A 24,063-nucleotide genomic window follows, 5' to 3' on the forward strand; every position below is an offset into this window, starting at 1 on the left:
GTGTCTTTGAAGAAGAATATTATTGAGAGGAATGTAATCAGCTTCCTCTGTCCTGAAATGTTCCCTTTGCCACTAGACCACGGAATAAATCCAAGAACTCCTGTGAATTCCTGTTTCCAACCACTGGTGCACAGTATCTTAGCTATGAGCTCTTCAGACAGTCTCCAACATTGCAGACCTCACGTTCCCTTCATATTTCCTGTTCTTCCAGATGCCAGAGGAGCTGGGATGAGCTCTGGCACCTGCCACTAAACACAGCATCAGTGTGAGCAGGGAGCAGGTTCAGCCTGGGATAATGAGCCTGGATTTCAGAAACCAAAAAATGGATACAGACCTGTCCCATTATGCCCTTAGAAGTGCAGAAAGGGGAGTTTGTTCTGTTTCCCTCTCTTAGTTTGTACCTTTGAGAACTTAAATATCCAGCTCTTCATGGCAGGGCAGATTGTGTTGGGGCATGTAACCCAACAAGGGACACAAGTCTGCCCTGATGAGCTGACACCTCATCTATCCTTTAGTTATCCAAACCATTAAAACATGCAAAAACTCATTTGGCTGATTAGCAGCTCTTGGGAGGAAAATGTTCTTTATGTATAGAGCAATGTCAAATTCTGCATTTTATAAATATGGGTAAATACTTTCCAGGAATTGTTCAAAAGTGCATACATTAAAGAATAATTTGATAAGCAATGGGGTATATGTCAGGACAGATCTTTAAAATGAAAAAACTCTTAATTTCAAGTCTCACCTTTTTCTGTCTCATTTCCTTGCCATGGCAGCAGGGACACTGGGCATGGGCAGGGCTGAGCACAGGCACTGAACAGCAACACACCAGAGGCTCACCCACAATTTTCTCCTCCTGCACCCAGGAAATGTGGGGTAGCCATGCAGAGCTGCTATTGAATTTAGGATCAGACTTTGCTGAACTTGTCCTACTCATCACTTCTAACCTTGCTTTTACCTGCTCAGCACTTCATACCTTCTTCCCTCTGCAACACCAGCCTTGTGCTTACAGTCTCTGCTTATTCCCTGATAACCTTGTAACAGTGATGTGAACCCAAATATGGGAAGAAAGGAGCCAAGGAGGACAGAGAAGAAGATCCTGAGGCTGAAGAATAACCAGGTAACTGGCAGATTGCTCACATCAGGATCTGTAACAATTTAGGGTACTGAGGCACCATGAGGATCACAGAGTGAGGCTTCTTTTCTAATTCTTAGCTACTTTCAGAACATCTTGATGGGATGGATTAATATTATCAGAATTGTACAGATAGGAAAATAGATTTTCTGATCCTAATTGTGGTGTCCTTATGATGAAACCAAGGGCCCACCTATACATCAGCATTTTTTTCCATGGCACACATACATCTCTGTGCCTCTATCGGCCACATCACCTCACATATGAGTAACAGCACAGCTCTCCCCACCAGGCTGGAACAGGTCTGACCAGGCACCCAGTGAGAGCTGGCCTGCTGTCAGGGAAGTGCTGCTTCAGGAGAAATTTGGTTATAACATACCAGGAAGGAAAAAAACCCCAACAACTCATTTGCACCTCTGAGGTTTTTCTCCTCAGCCAGAGGAATGCAAATACCAGGCAGCTTTTACATTGCCTCCAACGGTTTGGCTGATTATCACATTTCTAATTCCAGTTCACACAATCCACACAGCACTTTCTTATTATGGATGTGCTGCTGACATGTACAAAGACTGATTAGATAGTCAGACACAAGCCAAGGAAATAATAAATAGACAACTCCACTTTTCAGAAAATTATTTTACTATGGGCACGGTTGTGTGCAGAATTGAATTTGTCTTCAAGGCAGTGTGATCTGCTTTTTCTTTGCAAAAAGCTTTCCAGCTATTGAGTTAAATCTTCCAGATAGATAAAATCACATAATAACACTTTTTGGGTTTATCATTTTCCCATCTGCTAGACAGGGAACTATTTTTGACTACCCTTATTACAGGTCTTACAAAGCTACTTTCATAATCCCATCAGTGAGCTTAGAAATGCTTTTCCCCTTACATGTCCCACCTTGCAAATGTACCCAATGTACCCATTCCTTGTTCATCAGTGTAGGAGAAAAATAATGAATAATATAACAAAATACACCACAAAGGCCAAGCACTCTCCTTTTCAGGTAAGCTGTGCCTTGGGTGGCCAAGGGTTGCATACCAGAGTGAACAGTCCACAGAGGTAAATGGATGGGCTGCAGAACAAAAAAACCCTTTTGTGTCAAGCTCTATGGGTCAGGCCCAAAGGTGGCATCAGGGATGGCCTTCTCCTGTCACTTATGGGCTCTGCTCAAAGGCAGCTCCATGACACAGAGGGGCAGAGTGAGCTGCAGTTACACATTGCAATAGATGACCTTGGGTTTCTACTGAGCAAAAGAAAGAGAAAATGCAGAAAAGCCTGATCAGGTTGATTGAAGATCCAGAGTGACTCTTCAGTTTAGGAAAATAAGATTGCAAGCAAAGTATTCTTTGACAGAAGGCTGTAAAATCAGCAATGGGATGGAGATGGTAAACAGGGAAGGAGCATCAGATGAAATTAGCAGGTTGCTCAAAGCAAATACAAATAAATACTTCTGATATATCACATTCTTAAACAGCAGAACAGGTGCTGTTGTAGTTGCTAGAAGTTTGGGTTTGAAATGAAATTGGACAAGGTCCTGGAAAGAAACTATTTAAAGCCTACCAAACATCAGCTTTAGCTTAGGATGTGAGCCACAAAGTGCTGGAGGCTGGGAGAGTACAAGGGGAAATAGATCCCTTATGTTCCTGTCCTGCTCTATCACTACCTGTGTCAGTGCAATTGGCACAAAAAGAGACTGGCCTGGATGGATAATTGGCCTGACTTGGTACTTTTGTTCTTGTGCTTTAACTGAAAGTGAGTTTCAAAGCAGTAAAAATAGGAATGTAACCTTATACCCAAGCAGGATGTGCCTTTATCCTAGTGCCATCCACATGATGGTTATGATAAAACACTCTATTTTCTACAGCCTAAACTTTACCATTTCTGAAATGATACTAATGGCGCCCATCTTTTAGAGATACTCCATGATCTACAACTGAACAAATAACACTATGAGGAGTTGCTCATGTTATTAGCCAAAACCTTCCAGCCACCTAAACGTGTTTATACGTGCTGGTCCAGTTAGTCAAGGGTCTGTGAAAAGATCCTAAAAGAAGGAGTAACAACACATCAGGCATTAAATTTGATTTTAAGAAGCATCAACTGTTGCACAGTATTCAATGCCTTTTGAGGTCAAATCCTCCTTTTTCTGTTTATTTTGGATTCCAGGATGAGGGGTTCAGGCTGCTGTTGTCAGAAGTGAGAAGAGTCAAGTCCAAGCTTCTGTGGCCTGTTCATGGTTACAAGGTGTTCAACAGCAGTGAGAGGATCAGACCTGCTGGATTCCTGGCTCCTCTTAGCACAGGAAAGAAGCTGGGGAAGAAAAGGCAAGCTGGAATTGTCCTGCCTGCAGTGCAGAGAGGAGGGATCCAGCCACCTTTAAACACAGCACCAGGAAAATGTAGCGTCAGCACAGCTGAGGGGCTGGCAGGGGAAGCAAGGTGAATTACTGACTCCATTATGGGGCAGTGGGAAGCTGCTGCTCTCCTTTAAATTGGCAATCAGCTAATTTAAAGTTGGCTTCTGTGGGGTCATTCTGCACAACAGGGCTGCAGCAGAGGCACCCTCAAGTCTGTGTGTTCACCTAAGGATGAGGCAGGGACACAAACTCAGCCTGGCAGCTTCAGGGAGACTGAGGCTATTCCCTACCCCACACGGAAGGGAAAACTTCTACTAGTATGATTCCTAATTCTTTTCTAGTTTAGGCTGACTTTCCCCTTCATGTAGGAGCCTCACAAATCTCATTTTTGGCTGAGAGCCAGCACCAGGTGTATCATCCCAGGTCCTGACCACTCACCAGCTCCACCCAATAGAGAATCACCATCTCTTGATCTCCCAGAGAGTTTTGTAATTAAATATTAAAGAGTGCTGCTCATTCATTGTTTTCCAGGCTTTCATTTCAGCTGGCACTTCAAACCCACAATATCATCATTTCTCTACAAGTCTCAGTTAGGATTAGTTCTGTCAGTCTTGAGTATTTTACATTTTTTCTGTGTTAGTCTCCTACAGCTCAAGGTTAGTTTATGCTGCTGGGATTTCTTGTATGGATGTGTTGCTGCTTTGCTTTATGCTCTAAATCAGACTGGTATTTATTTTGAGAAAAAAAAATGTAATAATTTACAATAAAACCCTTGTTTTCAGCCCTTAAAGCTCAAACAGACTTCACATAGTCTCTCTAGTTTTCCTATTACCGCTGCCCGGAAGGATCTCCATGAAGTTTTAAACAAAGGCCTGGCTGACAGAGAGGAAAATCTGGTATCCTATTATAGGATAAAGGGAAAAAATAGGGAAGAAAATAAACCCAATCTGACAGCAGGAGAAAGCTGTCACCTGCTCTGGGGAGTTTTACTGCATCTCAGTGGAAGCAGCAGCCTTAGAGGCAGAGGAAGCACTTCCAGTAATCTTTCCAGTTAGGTGAGGTAAGGGACAGTTTGCTGTCATGAAAAGTTCATGTAAGGAGAATACTGGTTCTGGTGCCCTGCTCTTTCCTACAGCAAATTTTGTAACTGTGCCAAATCTGCTGCCAGGCTGGAGCTGGGAATAAGAGCACTGGCAGGGAATTTACTGGCACTGCCTCCTGCAATTTGGGGGAACTTCTGCTTTTGGCAAATACAGCACTGGCACCTTGAGTGATGGCAACCAGCATCTCCAGAAAACTTGTGACTACGCCTGTACAAGTCTTTGAGTGATATGTACAGTTCATTTGCTCACATCTCCTCCTCATTAATGTCTCTGTGTTAGAGACATTCATCCAAATGTTGATAAAGTTTTTGCTCCCCAAAATGCAGTGACAGAGGGCTGGAGTCATTCCTGGGGTGGGCTTAGCATCACAGGACCTTTTCAATGAATTATTTTCTTTCATTTGCAAAACTTACATTTATATTTTCACACCTCCATGCCTGCTCTTTGGGAATACATTTAGGATATCTAATAACTTTGCAGGGCAGCTCCTTCACAGCTCCAAAGCTGATTTAAAAGATCATCTGGTAAAGAGAGAGGTGAGGAATATGGGTCTGATCCCCAGATAGTGTAAAAGTAGTGGATCTCAAGTGAGGTCAAAAAATGTACTAAGAACCAATTCCATATTTTGCAATAATATCCTTGAGAAGGATGGAAGGAACTGGGGATTGGTGCCACCTCTCACCCTCCCCTGTTGCACAGGTGCATGACAGCATTGAAAGCTGCTTTTCTTAGTTCTTGGAAGATTAACTAAATGTAAAAGACAAAATTTATAATACTAAATAAAGCAAGAATCAGTATATACAGGGCAGGGCAGCTCTGCACCTACACATTTTAATATCAGCTGTGTCTGCAAACTGTCAGCCCTAAAAGGTCATTAAAATAATCTGGCCTATTATCAAAAGCAAACTCTTGCTGACTGATAATGCTGAATACCTGCTGCTAATTCCAGTCATCTCTACAAGATAAATTAACCCTTTCCTGAGCATCATATGTGCAGCCTGTGATATATGAGCTGTCTTTATGCAAATTCTGTTATTTCCCCATCAAAGGCATTTTCAGTCAATTCTGTAGTTCTTTAACAAACCTTTAATCTTGTTTCTATTTTACCTTCACTGTCATATCTTTGTAAGGATAAGATGTAAGCACTAGCTGGGTTTGGAGGAAAAATAGGATCAAGTATCATTTCCACATCCCTTACAGAGGCCCTGTCCCTATCAGGTGCCAAACCACTCAGCTCCCCTTCACTGCAGCGTGAGATAGCAGCAACTTCACCAACAGCTTGGCTTTGTTCAGGTCTGGGTCCCTCACAGGCTCCTGCAAACACCAGCAACAATTTCATAAACCAGCAGGGATTTTGATAACATACACAATAGCACAGGAGGCTATCAGCTCTAGGGACAGAGCTGCAGATCTGCTTTTTGGGAAGATAAGATCCCTTACGTGTCTTAATCAGCCAAAAAACATCCCACAGGGTTTCACATCCCGTGTGCTGGGTGATAGCTGCAGACACATCTCTCTGATAAAAAGTCATGTCCTTTGCTAAAGCTTCAAACCCAGTGACACAGGGGGGGCTTCTGGATAAATAGATTCCCCTGAAATATTAGTTTTATTTGACAGATTATTGCTAAGATGTTTCAAATGCTCCAGACTTGAGTCAATACCTGACTCCACAGCTCTTGCTATCACTGCCCCTTTTGATTTCCTTTGGTTTTCTTTCCTTGAGATCAAGGTGATCTATTTTTAGTGCAGGGGCTGGTTCAGTGAGGAGTTGCTATAGTGACAGATAGCTGATACAAACTGAGTCCCACTGCAATTCCTGGGGCTGGGAAAGGAACAATCCCCAAAGTGGGGCAGCACCTGGGGTGCCCAGACACTGCTCAGCTCAGGGGGCATGGAAAACTGCCCAGGACCCTCAGGGTGGTGCTTAATGCATATCAAACAGCCAGAAGGCAGCCTGGGTACCTGTGGTGGGAATCACACACATCTTGCTGCTCCTGCTGGCCCAGTAAATGTGCTGGTGCTGGTCCTCAGCTTTGCAGGGGTCCCCTTCTCCAAATCAGCCGCACAAATGCATCCACCAAGAAATCACTCTGCTCTTGAATGTTCATCACAACAAGAATGGCTTTGTGCCTGCATTGAGAATTGGGTGGGAAAAAGCCACAATATTTGCAGCTTCAGCTTTCCTTACAACTGAACAGTTGAGCATCACAGAAATGTTGGTTGGGAAGGATGTCTGGAAGCCCCTTCTTTTATGCCCCACTCAAAACAAAAATGTTGGTTGGAAAGGATGTCTGGAGGCCCCTTCTTATATGCCCCACTCAAAACAGGTCTGGAATCAACCAAGACCAGGTCAACCATGGCTTTGATTAGAAGACTCTCGAAAATCTCTTAGGATGGAGGCCACAGCCTCTCTAGGTTACCTGTGCCAGTACCACACCAACCTCTTGAGGGAGTTTTTGCTGAGCCTCATCCTCCTCAGGCACAAATTCTTGCCTTGTCCTCCTTCTTTTACCATCTGTGACTACTTAGAAGAGTTTGGCTCTTTCACCTTTGAAACTGCCCTTCAGAGAGCTGCAAGCTGCTATTAAAATGCCCCTTAATCTTCTCTTTGCTGGACAAAAAAAAAAACAAAAAACAAAACTTGCCAGTTTCCCTAGCCTCTCCTTGCAGATCCCATCCCAAAAACATTTTGACAGCCTTTCTGGGCTCAGTTTCCCAGCCTCCTTCTGTCCTTCTTTTGGAGGGGAACCAGAAATTGGACACCTTGTTCTAGGTGCAGGGGGATAATAACCCCTGGAGTGGATTGCTCCTGATGTCACCCAGTGTGGGGTTCACCTGCTGGTAGTGCCAGCACATTTCTGGATCATTTTCCAGGTTATATCCACCACAACCCCAAGTCCTGGGGTGTGTGACTCAGTGGGAGCCAGGACCCAGCATGTGCTGCAGCATGTCCTCACCTCATCCCCCAGGTCCCATAATGATCCCTGGATATAACTATCCCTAATGATAGTTATAACTATCCCTAATTATAGTTATCACCAGTCCCCATAATGATCCCTGGATATAACTATCCCTAATTTCAGTAATACAATTAGGTTCCTTTGGAAATGCCAACATTATTCCAGCTTCTCATCCTTTCAGCTCAGTCCTCCTCTCAAGGAGACTGGTGCAACCCTCACCTCTGAACACCCACCCAACTTTTGTAGTCACTCCTGCAGCAAGACTCCTTCCATTGCAAGATTCCATCTCCTTCATGTCTTGGTTTGACTTGCCATCTCATTTCTGCCTGATCTGTATTTCCTAAATTGATTTATTGCCCCGTTCTTGCTTATTATCCCTAACTATACTCTACACAAGGAGTGAAAATGTCACAAATCATCTGTTCCTCCAGGATTGTCCCAGGGATCCTGGGCTCACTATCATCATTCCTGCTCTGACTGAAATAAAACCAGGGCCCAGATGGGCAGGATCTGTGAAACAATCCAGTGACTGTAGCTCTGGGTGAGTCAAAAGGGCCCTTGTTGCCCCACAGGGAACAGAGCACTGGGAAGCAGCTGTTTTCCAAGGACTGGGAAAAAACCTAAACAAACAACAGGATGCTATTAATTAATGCCAGCTAATCCCATCCCTCCTCCTCCAGCTAAATTGCCCCAACTTTATCAAGGGAGAAGGACAGAATGGGAACTCTCTGGTGCAAGCACTGGGTCTGTCCTTACACCAAGTGAGGCTGTGTGACCTTTCCAGCAGGGAGAATCCAGCTGAGCCAAGCCTGCCAGCTGCACCCTGATATCTCACAGAGCAGCCCTTCACCTCCCCAGAGCAAAGCCTTCACGTGTCACTGTGACTCTGGAATGACAATCAAATTCTGAAACAATTTCAAGGCCTTCCATCTCACCATTATGAGCACTTTTAAGTCCTTGAACTGCTTTTAGGTTGGACAAAAATAGAGGTGAAAGTAGAAAACAGCTGAATCTTGATAATTCCTGGGATTTGCTGATCCACTAAACCTGACAAACAAACTGCTTTAACAACATCTTTGAAATTGCACTCTTGGGCAAGTCACTCAAACTTTGAGCAAGGAGTCAACAGTCCAAAACATTGATTTCTAATTAAACTAAAGTTCCCACCTACCTAAATGCTACTGTCCAGTGCAATTTTAGGCTATAAAAACAGACCTGGTCTTGAAATTTGCGTTTAAAGTCTGACAAGAGGATTTGTAATATAGTTGCATGGGAGTATAAATAAATTGTGGTCTAGCTTAGCACATTCAAATAAGTAGAAAGTCTGTCTAGGATAACAGCTTCTCATGTAGATATTCCTTTGAAGTGACAACCCTTGGAAAGTAAAGGGAAAGCAGGCAAAAAATATCTCTATATCCTCCCAACTGGTGTAATAAGAGTGAGAGAGGATGCATGGAAATCAGCAATGCCAATGATTTTTAGTATGTAGGCTGTGACCCTCCAGCATCCATCAGGAAGGCACTCCAGGCTGTGCTCATTAAATTGAGGTGCCACATATGAAAGTCTTATCTACATTATTTTATTTCAGCCCTAAAAATGAATCAGATACTTATTTATATCAGAAGTAACAGAGATAGTGTTCGGAAATCAGAATGACTTGTTACCTGAAGATAACAGAAGCAGAGGATAGAAAAAGGAAATATGATAATTACATAAATATTGCTGTCAGAAAAAGGCAGGGTCTGCACCCTCTTTCACTCACAGTCAGTATTCAGCTTCCTTCTGTCTCAGTTTCTCCTTTTCCACTTCAATGAACTCCTGCCCATACTTGCATTTCACATCTTTGCTCACATTCAATCCCAAGACTTTAATTTCTTTCTCTCAGCAATAACATTTATCCCACTTTTCAAACAACACTATAAGAATAATTGCAGAATTACAGGAAAGTGCCCTTCAGAGAGTTAAAAATGAAGTTTTTCTGCCATTGCTGTGTCTGGGGGACAAACATGTGCACCCACAAGTAGCAACAAGGATCAGAACCACATGGGCTCCTCCCAGATGGATTTCCCTGCCCAAAAACCTGCCCAGTTTGTAAAGCAGCCCATCAAAAGGGAGACTTGGTCCTGCTGCTCCCACCACATTGTTGACAACAGCACGTCAGTGCTGAGTAATCCAGTCATTTATAGAAATACAGATATTTTTGACCAAATTTTGTGATGAGACACACAGAGCTGCCTGGAGCAGGACTGGGAAGAAGAGTCAGTGGGCAGATTCATTTGCAGCACTGAGCTGGAAATCTGTGCCTCGAGAACACACTGTATTTTTACATGTCTAACCTGCCCTTCAGGCAAAAATAACTTCTTTGAAAATAAATTACTCAGAGAATTTGCATTCTTGGACAACTCATCATGAGGGCAGAGTCTACATCTTCTTTAGGCCTGCAAAGGGCTGCAGAAGCAGGATGATGCACTCTGCTCAATCCACCTCCATTTCAGTTTCCACCAATGCAGTGGAGGTCTCATGGGGTTCATTACAACCTGAATTTACAGTGCCTGCTTGAAAACACCTTGCTGTTTCTCCTGCTTCATGGCCAGAGTCCTTTCCCCTCATTCAGAATGCCTCAAAGCTGTGCACAAAGCCAGGATGTGCCAGAAAGCACCAGGAGAGTGACTACAAGGAAGCAGAAAATGGCAAATTAAAAAGCCTCAGACATTTCATCAAGCTTGTCACTGCTTTTCTCCTTCCCAACAACCAAGTATAGAAATTTCACAGCTTCCAGGTCTTGGTGTTCTCTGTAGTACAAGATTAATCAGTACTGATCAGCTGGGGCTGCGCATCCTCTAAAATCACTGTCAGCTCAACAGAGCATGAAAACCAGTAGAGAAAATCATTAACAAACCAAAGCTGTCTCAGTTTCTCATGCCCTGTGTCTGGTGATGGTGGTTTTAAGCTGCTTTACTGGAGCAACAGGATTTTGCTCTTTTCAGTTAATTTATGGCAGTGCTGGAACATGCAGCAATTCTTTCACTCTCACTTATTTCTCCAGAAATCTTTTCATGATGATTTCTCCCCCACTGCCTCATAACAAAAACATCCCACCAGAACAAGAAAAATAAATATCTCGGATCCTCCCACAAGCAGCACCACCCACTTTGAGGTGAAGCACTGGGTGAGCTGCAGCTCTCCAGGCTGGAAGAGAAGGAGATAAAGTCTTGTTTCCTTTTAGCAATTGCTACTCCATCATGTTTTCTTTTTGCAATTGCTACTCCATCATGTTTTCTGTGCTTCATGTTTCCACCCTGCATGTCTGCCGTGTTTTCTGCCCCTGTTCTCAGGCTTGTTCTGAGAGACAGGCGGAATTATCCCCTGGGTTTTCATCTGCACTTGCAGAGGCTGTGAAGCACCAACTCTTTGGTTTGGTTTGAGTCCCTGTCCATGGACAGCTGTGAGAGCTGGCCACCTCCATGGCACATTACCTGCACGTGGTGATCATGGATGCAGTCACCACATTCCCCATTATTGGGAAGGAAAAACACAATTTCTCTGCTCAACTCACAATCCACACTCACACCCAACCCCTTGGGCCTGGGAAGGACCATGACAAGAGATGGAAGAAGCCCCTTGAGTTTTTGACTGAGAGGAGAAGACATTTCCCTTTAGGCTGAGTATTTAAGGACACTCCACAGCACCTCCCAGATGCACTGTAGAGCCTCAGCAGCCCTCCATTCCATTCCATTCCATTCCATTCCATTCCATTCCATTCCATTCCATTCCATTCCATTCCATTCCATTCCATTCCATTCCATTCCATTCCATCCCATCCCATCCCATCCCATCCCATCCCATCCCTCCATCCATTCCATGGTGGTTCCACAGCCATGAGATAAAAGTTGCACTTACAGCTTATGGAACAGCTCTGGGACTGCCTGATTGATGCGGGGCTAAAACATTTTTGCACTTTCGTTTTTTGGGGTCTGAGACATCCAGCAGGCTCACCCCTAGTTTAGTCCTAATATGCACCAAATAATTACACCTTCCAGGGAAATTATCCTCAAGAGTGCCATTGAGGTGGGACAGGACAGGGGCTGAGGGGCAGCACCAAGGTTTGCTTGGACTTGGCTTGTTGGGGCTCAGCTTTGGCATCTGATGCTTAAAAACCAACTGATTAAAGTAACAAACCCCAACATAAGCAGCATGGGCATTTGGGCATTGAAGAGAAGCTCCTGGGCATTTCCATGTAGCTAAAAGACCCCAAAACAAATGTTTTGAGGCATCTAATATGCACCAAATTATAGCAACTGCCAGGGAAATTATCCTCAAGAGTGCCTTGAGGTGGGACAGGACAGAGGGTGAGCACCAAGGTTTCTGTGGAGCCCCTTTGGACGTGGCTTGTTGGGACTCAGCTTTGGTGTCTGATGATTAAAAGCCACCTGATTTAAGTAAGAAACCCCCAAGAAGAGCAGTATGGGCATTGAAGAGAAGCTCCTGGGCATTTCCATGCAGATAAAAGACTCCAAACCAAGTGTTTTGAGGCTAAATGCCCAGCACAAGGCAGCCCTGGTGCAGCCTCACAGCAGCCACATCTGCTGCAGAGTGGTTCCTTTGCTGGGCACTCATGACTTGGGTAGGGAAAAACCACTTTAAACATTACTCTTCTGCATATGTCACTCAGTCCTTTGTGGAATACATGGTGTTCTTTAAAGGGCAGAGCAATTAGCCTCTCTGAGGTCAAAAATCTTTCCCTTCAGAAATGCCACAGGGCCTATCCATTTACAACACATCGGGCTGCAGTGAGAGCTGCCAGGAGGAGAAACTGCCAGAACCCTGCACAGCAGCTGCAAGAGGAAGGGGGAAACTATGCAGTGGTGACCTAGAGGCTGGAGACATTTTGGGTAATCCCTGTTCTCAGCCCTGCCAAAATCCTATTGCATAAATCAGCTTCCCTGCTGTTTGGTGAAGTTTTGAGGTCTCTCTGTTGGCTGCAATTCTCCCAGAGCAAACTGTGGGATCTCTGCCTTCACTCCAGCTCTCGTTTGCTCCTGTTCATACATGTTTTTCTCCTTTCCCTCTCTTGTTCTCTGCTTCTGTCTGCATTCAGGTCTCCCCTTGCTGTGCACTTGGGATAAAAGGACTGTAAGGCTCCAAACCTAGGGAATTACAGAGGTGACCATCCTTGGCAATGCCACTCTTTTATTTCTCCACCAGGATGCAACCTCTGCCCAGTGCAGAGGACGGAAGGGGTTTAGCTCAGCTGATACACAGAACTACTTCATTATTTTATTTGCAGTGGCCTGATGGCATCTAGCCCTGGAAAGCCAAGAAGCTGCACTGGCCCAATCCTGTGTACAAAGACTGGAGGATTCTTCCTAAAAACACTTATGGAAGTGGCCAAGAAAAATAAAAAATTACAAATTCAACCACTGTGGGTGTCAGTTTACCACTTTTGGGTAAATATCAGGGGATATTTTCCTCTTTTTTCCTTTTATACTCCTCTTCTGAAAACCATTCAAGCTCATTTAGCAACAGGGAGGCTGCTGCCATTCATTTCTCACCCCTGATGGTAGATGACAACCAAATGGGATGTGCTGGTGTGTGATTAACCCTGAGGAGCCCCCAAGCCTGGCTGCTACCAGCACTCCTGCACACATTAATACTGGCCATAAAACCTGCTGAGCGCCAGCAGTTCCCTCGAAAGCTGCTCAGAAAGTGTTTATTGAGGCCTAATAGCTACAAGATACAGATTAAATGTAGCAAATAGTGCAAAGCTTTTGTTTTGACACTTCCCTGCCATTAATTAAGGCCATTGGGGTGGGGAGCATGAGGGGAAAGGCACTTGCAAGTGTGTTAACCTGTTCCCTGAAGGGAACCCAGACTGTTGGGATGGCAGAGGCAATCCCCACAGCAGGGCATCCAAGGAAAGCAGCAACTCAGACAAATCCCATCTGATTTTCCCCACCCTTGTGACTCAGTAGTTCTCTGTTGATGGTGGAAGTGCAGGGAGCTGACCTGGTCGCACTCTTACAAGAATGGCATCTGCAAAATCTGTGGAATAAAAACTGTGCTGAAAACTCTGCCTGGTGCTCACTGTCTATCACTGGAGTGGGCTACAAAGCTGGAATAAGTATTTTAGCACCACTGGCATTGTATTTCCAATTTTTTTATATAACTCTGTCACCAACAGAACAGTTCATATAATCAGGTTTTTTGGTGCAGAACAAATTATCTTCTCCATGGAGGCAGTTGAGGACAGGGTTTAGAGTTAGACTCAGAGGAAGCAGACATGCAAACTATGTTTAGTGCTTGCAGCAGTGAATCCTTTTGCAGATGCTGGCTATTCTCCTCTGCTGATGAAACCACAATTAGACAGTGAATTAGTGGTCCAAAGTGCCATTCAACACTCAATCAACAAATTGCACACATTTTTCCTTTCATTCTACATGAGAATTTAGGATGTTTAAGCAGAAATTTGGGAAGGAATTTTATGTCTTTAAGATAAATAATATTTATATATTTAAGAAAATATTCCCCTTCTTGTTGCATAAACCCTGTGACCTGTCTTTGTGCATGTTGCTGACACTGTGAAATTCCAAAGACTTGGGTCATTTCTCATTCACATCACCTTGACCTTCCTACCACTCCCTCTGAAACCCTCAGGTGGGTTTAGGGAAATGCAAACAGGACACAGTAAACAATTTTAGATTTAAAATCACTTAACTGTACACAACAGGAAAAAAAAGGAGAAGTATTTGCAAAGATTACAACTTAAAAATTACACAACCAACCACTAAATAAATTGGAAAACATTAAATAGAAAACCAAGCCTTCTGGGCAGCTGTAACCAACCCATCCACCAGCTGTAATTCCCCATCACTAAATGTACATGTATGTCTCACATTGTGCATTTGGTCCAACACTGCTCCTGCTTCCATCATTCTGCTGGATATGACACAGTGACTCCAGATCAATAGAGAGTAAAAGAACCTTTCTTACCCTTTGTACATGTCAGCCTCTCTGAACAGCTGATTCAGTGTAACATCAGTTTTAACCCTCTTAGTCACAGAGCAGAATTGCTCAGTAACACTCATGGTCTTCAGAGAAACAGCTACCATAAGCATTAGGAAATGCATTAAAATTGGTATTTCTGCATTATTAAGACAACAGCCAGATCCTGTTGAAAAATCCCTTTTCCCCTGACCAGCTGATCCCTGTGTGGCACACTCTCTGTCAGGGATAATCTCTGACACACACACCTCAGCTCTTCCAAAAATCAAACCCTGTAAGAGTAATGAGAGTCTTAGCTTTTTAATTCCTATTTATTTACCAAAAATAGCCATTTCTTTAGTTTAGTTTCCAATCTTCCAACAACCACATTAGCCAATAAGTACAACTTCACTATATTCATTGTTTATTTACATACAGGAAAGAAAGAGCAGGAGAAAAGTAATCTTTTTTTAAAATAGCAGATTAGAGCAATGGACAGTAACCTCAGCACCTCTGCTGGAGCTAATAGTGACCAGGAAAAGCTTTTGATTAAGAGTGAATGGTCCCTAATTGCAACTCAAACACAATTGTACTGATAACTGCAGTATCAGAATGATGGTTTTAAATTCATTAGTTAAGAGATTGATAAGAATTTTTTCTCTACTTTAAATTCATGTTTCAATAGATACTAAAATTAAACTATTAAAACCTCTGTGCTAACAGACACAAACAGAAATTACTGCTCCAAGCCACATATTCCTTTAAACCAGGTAGGTTGTTTCCAGTCATAATAAAATATTTTCAGGGCAGAGGAGGGGAAGAAGAAACACTGAAATGGGACTGAGTATGGCATTAATAGACTTTGCTTTTATTCTAAACTCTAATATCAGGCAACTGCACAGCCAGGAAAAACCCACACCATCTCTGGGAGAGCTTCAGGTGAAAATCTGCTTTCAGATGTTACTGCACTGCAAGTCTCATGCTTAGACTAATCCTTTTCTACTCCTATTAACCAGAAAGTTAATTAAAAATCTTAAAGAAAATGAAGACCCACAGCAGAAGTAGATTTTTATGGTGATCACAGGCTTCTGGCTTTCCTCCCTGTTTATTTGCTGCCTATATCCATTACAAACCTATGTGTTCATAGGCAAGCAGCAAAAATCCTGTGTCTTGAGGAATTGCTCAGAGAGGGATAAGTGCAGGGTGCAAAGCCTGAACCCTCAACCCAAGTTATTAGGCCTAACTTATAACTTAGTTAATATTTTTCATTTAAAGTGACATCAGGCAATAGTCCCTTCTGAATGCCATGGGATTTACTGCAAAGCTTCCTGTACCACCCCTCTTTTCCTAAAGGTTATGGCTGATGTGTGTTACAGGTATCAGCTCAGAATTTCATCTCTGATACAAACCAACACCAAAATAACCCCCACACAACAAATGCACAATTCAGTCAGTGAAACTGGGCAGCACAGCATTGTTGCTCAATTATTCACTATCCCATAGAGCAGTGTCCCTCCTTGCTGGATGCAGGGGCTCCTTACCAGCCAGGCCCTGGGGGTCGGAGTGGCGCCTTTCCAAGATTTTGCATCGCTCCTTTCTCTTCTTGCTCCCTCTGAAGCTGCCAAAACGCTTCATGAGCTGCAGCATGCACTCGCGCGGCCGCAGCTGGCGCTCATGCCCAGGGCTGGAGGAAAAGAGCAGCACGAGGGGCAAGGCAAGGCATCGCTCACACCAAAAGCCCAGGTGTGAGAAAAGAGCTCTCCAGAAAGACAGTGTGGCTGCAGCAGAAGTCCAGCTGGTCAGCAGCTCAGCTCTGAGGGGCCTGGCTGTGGTCTCTGTGCGGAGCTGTCCTGCAGCAGGCTGCCGACCCTTGCCCGCCAGGCGCTTCCAGCCTTAATTCCGGCATGCAGTGACTGCCCTGGATGCCGGGAGAAGTTCAAAGTCTGCCCAGCTTGCAGCCACAGAGCTCTTATACATCAGCTGTCAGAAGCCTTGGAGACCAAAACATTTCCCAGCGGATCAGCTCGTGTGGAAAAGGTCAGGAGCCGCCTGATAAGCTCCCTTGTTCAGGAACTCCTGAGGAGCGAAGGAGCCACCAGCGCTCTTGAGGGGAACCGTCACGTGCGGCTGGGCATGACCACTCTTCCAGCAGGCTGTAAAAGGAAACCACCCCTGGACAGACAATTCCTGGCAGCAGTGTCCCAGGCACACTGGCACCACGATGTGACATCACCCAACTATTTTGATTCACGTGTGCTGGGTCCTGGGAGGGACAGGAGAGCCCAGCTGACTGTCCATGAGCTCTGGAATGCCCAGCCCTCCACAGCTAATGACTGATGGATTCATGGCATCCAGCTCCTGCCAATTCATAAAAAAGAAGGCTGATACTTTCTGGAAACTGTAGCTGGAGCTTCTCTGTGATGTGCCCTCCCCGTGCTGCACATATCCCTGTGCTCAGTGCAGATTGCTCTGTCCAAATTTGCTCTCTGCAAAGCAAAAGGCACCAGCACAGCTGTTTGTAACCCAGCTAAATCCCCCTCGTGGTCTTTTCAATGAGACAAACATGCACGAGGCTGTTGCTCATCCCAATCAGCCAGGCTGTGTGATGATGTTTGGCTCTGAGTCTGTGTTTTTAGTGCTGTTTATTTTAGGAAAGGGTTGATCATCGTGGGCTGGATCTTGAGCAGCTGGAGAGGGGAGTGAGTGTGATTCAAGGCACAGTCAAACCATTGTAGCCAACCTTCCTAAGATCATAGTAAATGCTCTGTTAAATCAAAAGCTTTTTTATAGTTACAGAGCATCAGCCTTTCCTCTGGACACCATCAGATTGTGACGCTCAGCTCCTTCAAAAATCAAACCCTATATGAGTAATGAGAGTCTTATCTTTTTAATTCCTAGGAGGAATTGAAGGATATATCACCTTTTTCCTCTGGAAAGAAACATGATTTCTTCCTTGTGCCCATGATTGCTTCTGGGACTTAATATCATTAGGAAGAAAAACAAAGCCCAGCCTTGAATGCTGCAGAAAAGGCCTTTATCAACACAGATTCCTTGCAAGCTTTGGTTTTTCAGAAATATGCATAAATGCAAGGATGCCTTGGGCCTTCAGGGCCCCCAAGAATACCTGCAGAGGTGACAGCAAGTTCTTCTGTCATCCTCAGCTACCAGAAGCTCCCCCAAGTCTACCCTGTGAGAACATGGAACAAGACAGTATAGAAGACACCATTGTTCTTTCACCTAGCAACCAAAACAATCAAATTATTACAAAGACACTTAATTATGTTCCACACAAGGCTCTGAACTGATATCCAAGTGAGGCAGGATGATAATTAACGTGAAGCTGTTCTCAGACTTTCCCCTTCTGTCTAGTCCTCCCACTTTCCTTACTCTCATCTCTGTGCCCTGTTTCAGCTCTGCAAGTGAACATCCTGCTGCTTTTAACCAAATAACAATCCTTGGCATGAAATCTCCTGTCAGCACAGTGTGTTTACAAAGCCCCCTCTCCAGCCCCTCCCTTGAGGCTCACTGTTCACAGAGGAGAAGCAAATGGAGTAATGAGCTGAGGAATTAGCAGGGGAAAGTGTCTGTGTTACTTAAATATTTGGTTTAATGTAGCTGTAAGAAGCCGTAAGCTCTGCACATCCCTGTGCCCTCCATCTTGCTTCCATCCACAGGATACTAAAAATCCCAAAATCTGGCTTTGTGTGACTGTGGGGTACATGTCACTGATTCCCTGACTTCTGGGACTCTGGCTGGGCCCTCCCAAGGGGCTCCCCTGTTGGGGGAGATCTCCTGGAGTGGTTTTGTGTCAGGAAAGAGACACACTGGATCTTTTTGGTCTCCAGGTTCTTGTTTATTGTTATCTTATTTAGAGTTTTGCACACTGTCCACACCAGGCTCAGGGCACTGGAAAAGCACCACAAAAATGGCCAACAATCTCTTGTTCCAAGGTCTTTTAAAGCTGAACTATCCAATTAAGAGCTGACACCTGGATTATTTCCCTTTTTAACCCAATAACTGATCCCAAAGAGCTGCAATGGGGACTTTTCCACTCAATTACAAAATGCCACCCAAACCCATGGAGAAGGAGAAGCATAAAGAAGAAACCCAGGTCAACACTCTGTGCCCTCCATCTTGCTTCCATCCACAACATACTAAAAATCCCAAAACCTAAATTTCCCACCTAAGTGATACACCTACACTACTCTCCACAATCTATTTCACACCTTAGTGGATTCTGGTCTATCTTGAAGTTTAGAAAATTTTCTCCATGAATGAGCGTCAAACTCAGTGCTCCCCTGGGGGCCAGGGCACCCCAGAGCAGACAGGGAAATATTCCCAGTGCCCGGGGTTTCCACATGTGACCACCACATTTACCTCTGCAACTTCATCTGCACTGTCCCCTCCCTTCCCTCTGCCATGACCATGGCACCAGCACTGAGGCAGCAGCTGCCCTGGGACAAGCTCTGGCTCTCCCCACAAGCACATTTCAAGTGCTGGTTCTCAACCCACTTCCATAAGTACTTCCCATTTTAAAACCAGCTCCCCCAAACCAAATTTGGATTCTCCTTGCTGCAAACTAAGCCTAGTCATCCTTCTCTCACCATGCACAGGGAGAACAATGCTTCTTTCTGATCCAGAGTCACCCCTGGCATATTTGACAACAGTTATTTAATTGCCTGTCCATTCTTTAATTGGCCAAAACCACAGGAAGGGCTGCCTACACCCCCAATGCAGGCTGAACCTCAGGCTCCCTCTATTTCAGAAAAGCATTCCTCATTCTTCAGTGGCCTAAGGATTGCTAGGAATGACTTAATGTTATCAGAAAGCAAAAAAATTAATCCCTTTTTAATGAGATAAGAATTGCTATGGCTTCAGCATGGAAACAGCCCCCTTTTTGATGGAAACCAAGGATAAATGGTCACTGCTGACCTTTTCAAGCAGGGCCATTGCACCAGGAGGGCTCATTTCCCCTTATTAAGGGAAGCAGCAAGACTCTAATGTTTCTACACAGAGCTACTAGAAAATGAAACAACACTGTTTAACAACTGACTTTCACAGCAATTTGTTAAAAAAGCACTAAGTGTTTTGGGTATAATCAGTCTGTCTCCCACAGCTAATGGTCTAGCAGATACTTGCACATTTACACCAGGTACTACATCTTCTTAATGATTCCAGTGCAAGGATCTTGTAAAACTAATAATAAAAAGCTGTGCTTCAAAGTGTTCCTTTGGGGCCATCTATGTTCTGGAGATTGAAAACACAAATCCCTTCCATCCCCTCCAAGCAACCATGAAATGTATTCCTGTCAAGCCACATTAATTAGTTATCCCATATTATGATTTTTTAGCTGCATAAGGATAACACAGTGGCCCTACAAAAATCCTACACTCACTCTGAGAGATAACAAGCAATGGGCAGCTTAATAAAATTATTTTGGGGGAAGGAGCAAACAAACACTGGTATATGTGAATGAAACTTCCCTAATCCCATTATATCTGCAAAGTTCACCAGACCTCAGCCCAAAAACCTCCATTCCTGGCTGGGCTCCCTCTTTTTGATGCTTTTTGCTTTTAAGTTCTCCATCTCTCAGGGTAAAAGAACCTGCCCCCAGTGATTTACCACGACTCCTCAGGCACAAACATAACAAAAATCTTTTTTTCTCTGGATGGGATGTGAAGGTTTGTTCTATGAGGTAGAATTGAGTGTTCAGATTTGGTCACCAGGCAGAAAATATGGAAGATGCCATCACACCAAACAAGTGCAGACATCAGAGCTTTGAAACACAAAATGATTCATCCATTTCGCAGAGGTGTAAATTTTGTGCCATGGGGAAAATACTTTAAAACTTGGTATTTCAAACAATTTCCTCAGTTTCCTGTTAAACAGGAGCTTGAGCCTGGTATACAAACACAGCAGCAGAACACAGGGCAGGCAGTGGGGGCCAGTTAATACTATCTAATTTACTTTCATGTGAAAATGGAAAAAACAATGTTTTCTTCCTCGAAATTTAAGAGCTCATTTAGCTCAAAACAGGAAGGCTGAGAGGAATATGTATCCCCTTAGTGACAATTACTGTTTGAACTGGCTGCTGACTGCAAATCAGCAAAACCAAGTATTTCCCTTTCCTCATTGCTGAGAATTTCCTCATTTAAAATGCCCTGTTTTTGTCATTGCTAAGAGAAATAAAGTTCAGATCCATGCTCAGAAAGGTAAATCATGCTTGCATTTCTACATGGATCATGTTTCTCTGCCAGGCTGTCCTAAAAGTTTCCCCTAAATTGGAATTTTTTTCTAATTTTCATTTTTTAAACTCTACATAATGACGTTGGCAAAATTGAACATTTTAATACTGTCAGTGGTGCTGGCACATGCTTACACATCTTACAACACCAGACTGATCTTAACTGCAACCATGCTTCATATAAATAGAAAATGTGGAAAATATTTCAAAATAACATGCAAGTAAATATGTAAAAGAGATCTTTGCTCTAAAAAAAAAGTCACTCAAGTCCAGGTGATGCAATGCACAGCCACAAAAAGCCTGTTTGGCCTGAACACCATTTGCAGGCTGATTGGACAGAACATATAGCCCATGTTTTCAAAGAGAAACACAAACTACCACTTTCTCCATCTGCTCCAAGCCCAGCTCACACCCCATAAAAGAATTGCAAGTTTATGACTCCAAGCTGGGCTCAATTACTTCCCATAATCATAACCAAGTGTTTCTCTGTAACGAGCTTTCATCCCCCTTTTTTAATACTCCTTCATGCTGCTTTCACTATACATTAAGAAAGATTTCAATCTCTAAAAAATCTGTTAGAAAAATCTAAAAGTTTAATTTCACCTCTTTCCAGCAGTCCCCCAAGGTGCACACTGTATTCCCCAGAACTCTTGGTAAATTACTTATAAATTACATCCTGGCATCTTTGTGATGTTTTCCTATCCTACCTTTCCAGAGCTTGTAACACAAACCAGCAGGAATGGGAGTAACAGCAATGGTAGTGTTGGCATAATTGTGATTTCTAGTAAGAAAAACACTTTTTCAGACCCAGAGTGTCTATCCCAGAAGAGCAATAAGCTGGGACTGATGACAGTGATCCCATCCAAATTATAATTTTATCATTTCCCCACATCTTTCTAATAAACTTGGTGCATATGTTTCCAGCACTCACTTCAACAATTTCACATCTATTGTGAAAAACTGAGCTGTTTTTAAATGCATCACAATCTGGCTGTGCTCAAAACACCAAAACAGTATTCAATCCAGGAAGTACAAGATGTCTGATGACAACACCACTTCTAAAATTTAGTAAGTTCTCAGCTAAAGAAAAACATCTCAGCAGTAACTTCTATAAAAGAAAAAAAAAAAAAAGAAACAGCAGAGATAATAAATTCCTTAGAAGCATTTTCCACTTGGGCTTTTCTCATCTCTTCTTGCTTCTCTGAAGTCTTTCAAATATATTGATCCACAAAACCTTGGGAAAGAGATAGAATTCACTGGAACATCACAAATCTCCTTTTTGTCCTCTTCTTGTCCTCCTTTCTTTACTGCTTCTTCACTTCTCATGCAGAATTGGAACAGATTAAATGATGCTAAAGTTAAAATGGGCATTGTAGGGTCTTCAGTTTAAATTAAAGTCTTAAAACCAGCATTGAATGCAACACAAAGAGAATGTCAGCAAATGAAATAAGACAGAGATTGCTCAAAAGAAGTAATATGTTAGGGATGGCCAGGAAAGTTTAAGGAAAGTTGTATAAATTTCACCTGAATAGTGAAATTTATACAACTTTCCCAAAACTGAAAGAGTATAAGAGACTAAAAAATCAGAGCATCACAGCTCTACAGAAATACAGGCCTGCACTGATTCAGTCTTTGGAAATTAGAAAAGGAGAGAGGAGAGGAATAGGAATAGGAATAGGAATAGGAATAGGAATAGGAATAGGAATAGGAATAGGAATAGGAATAGGAATAGGAATAGGAATAGGAATAGGAATAGGAGAAAGAGAAGAGAGAACTCACTGAGTTAGCAACAGTTGGCACCAGTGCTCAGATGTCCTTGCATGTCAACCCTACACAAACCAGTCACCCCAAAATGACACATTGCTATGTCACAGTGGGTGAAATAAAGACATAAATGTTCTATATTTATATTACATACATAAAATCAGAGACAGTGGCCAGCAGCATCCTATTAGACCTGTGAGACAACACAGAAATGCTGACTGAAGAGAAAATTGAACCACACCTTGAAAAGCTAAATGCTTGGATAATGCTTGAGAAGCCTTTCCCATTCCTGACTCCAGCAGTTTCACCAATGACTCTCCCACTCTTCAGTGATTAAAAATGGATCTCATGGTTCAGCTGCAAGGGAGCAGCAACTCCCAGAGGAATGAAACATTCCCCACCAATCCCAAGGGCAAAGGAGGATTTGTGTGCCCCTCCTGCTCTTTGATGCTCTGATGGTGCAGAAGAACCTGAAACCTACATTGAGGTCACCTATAGGCATTTACATAAATGTTAATTTGGCAGTGAGAGGGGGATCTTGTAGCAGTGAGTTGAATTGCTCATTAACTCAAGCTCAAAGCTCACAAAATCCCAAGGACTAGCCAGGGTATCCATGGGAAGGACTTCAACGATGATACAGCCACTGCCAGTCTGGTTACACCAATGGCCAAGGACACTGCACAGGACTCCATCCTGATGAACTGAACACAGGAGTGATGCCAAAAGGGAAAATTCCTACAGGATCACCCAACTCTGCATTCTTAACACAAGTGGGATTGCTCCAGTGTGGTGGTTTGACCAGGAAGAAGTGGGAATTCTGGGATGCTGTGGTCAAACCAATGGGTGCTCGGATTTTGATATTGGCACCTGGTGTAGCCAGTGGGGTTTGGACACACCTCCAAGAACACACAGGGGTTAAAAGCAGAGCTTCGGCGCTGGGAGACCCTCTTTGGACTTCGAGGGGCGGAGGTCGGATCGCCCTTCCCCCGTCCAGGGGCAGCCATGTGGTAGGCCTGGGCAGACATGGGGGTGAGGAGGCCCTGGAGGATGGAAGGGTGGAGGAGCACCAAGAGACAGCCATCGGGCAGCCATTCCTCCCCCCAGGAGAGAGAGAGAGGAGAGCTGGCATCTGAATTTGATAGCGGCCGGCCCGGGAGGAAAAGGCGGGGGAATGCAGCGAGGGAGGAGGTGCCGGCCGGAGCAGCAGCAGCGAGTGTGGGAGTGCCGGAGCTCTGGGACAGACAGAGACTGAAATTTTTAACCCTTTCTTTCATGACTGGGACCTCACAAAAATGCTGATCCTCCTCGGAGCTGAATAAGAAGGGAGATAAGAGATGAGATAACAAGGACCTGGCCCGAAGGATGTGGAGAAGCCTGGCTGAGTGGGGAGAGATGATTGGAGTGGCCTTTTGGCTGGACTTTTCTTGTGTAGCCATAGACTCAGTTTTATTCCTGTGACACAGAGACTGCACTTAGGGGGAGGCAGTGCCTCAGAACCAGGAGGGTTCATTGTGGGGACC

The 24,063-nt window shown here is 43.9% G+C and overlaps 1 protein-coding gene across 6 annotated transcripts in view; it reads right to left on the minus strand.

Moving 5' to 3' along the window:
• Positions 1–24,063, minus strand: part of PRKAG2 (protein kinase AMP-activated non-catalytic subunit gamma 2) — a 221,110-nt gene that overhangs the window by 96,427 nt on the left and 100,620 nt on the right. The window contains exon 1 of one of the 6 annotated variants that reach the window (XM_063179653.1): positions 16,077–16,718. The exons of the other annotated variants lie outside the window; for them this stretch is intronic. Within the exon in view, the coding sequence (XP_063035723.1) occupies positions 16,077–16,182 (106 nt within the window). The 5' untranslated portion in view covers positions 16,183–16,718. Of the gene's footprint in view, positions 1–16,076; positions 16,719–24,063 lie in introns of those variants that run through there. 6 annotated transcript variants of the gene reach the window in all.

Source organism: Melospiza melodia, chromosome 1, assembly GCF_035770615.1.
Source record: "Melospiza melodia melodia isolate bMelMel2 chromosome 1, bMelMel2.pri, whole genome shotgun sequence".
Lineage (NCBI taxonomy): Eukaryota > Metazoa > Chordata > Aves > Passeriformes > Passerellidae > Melospiza > Melospiza melodia.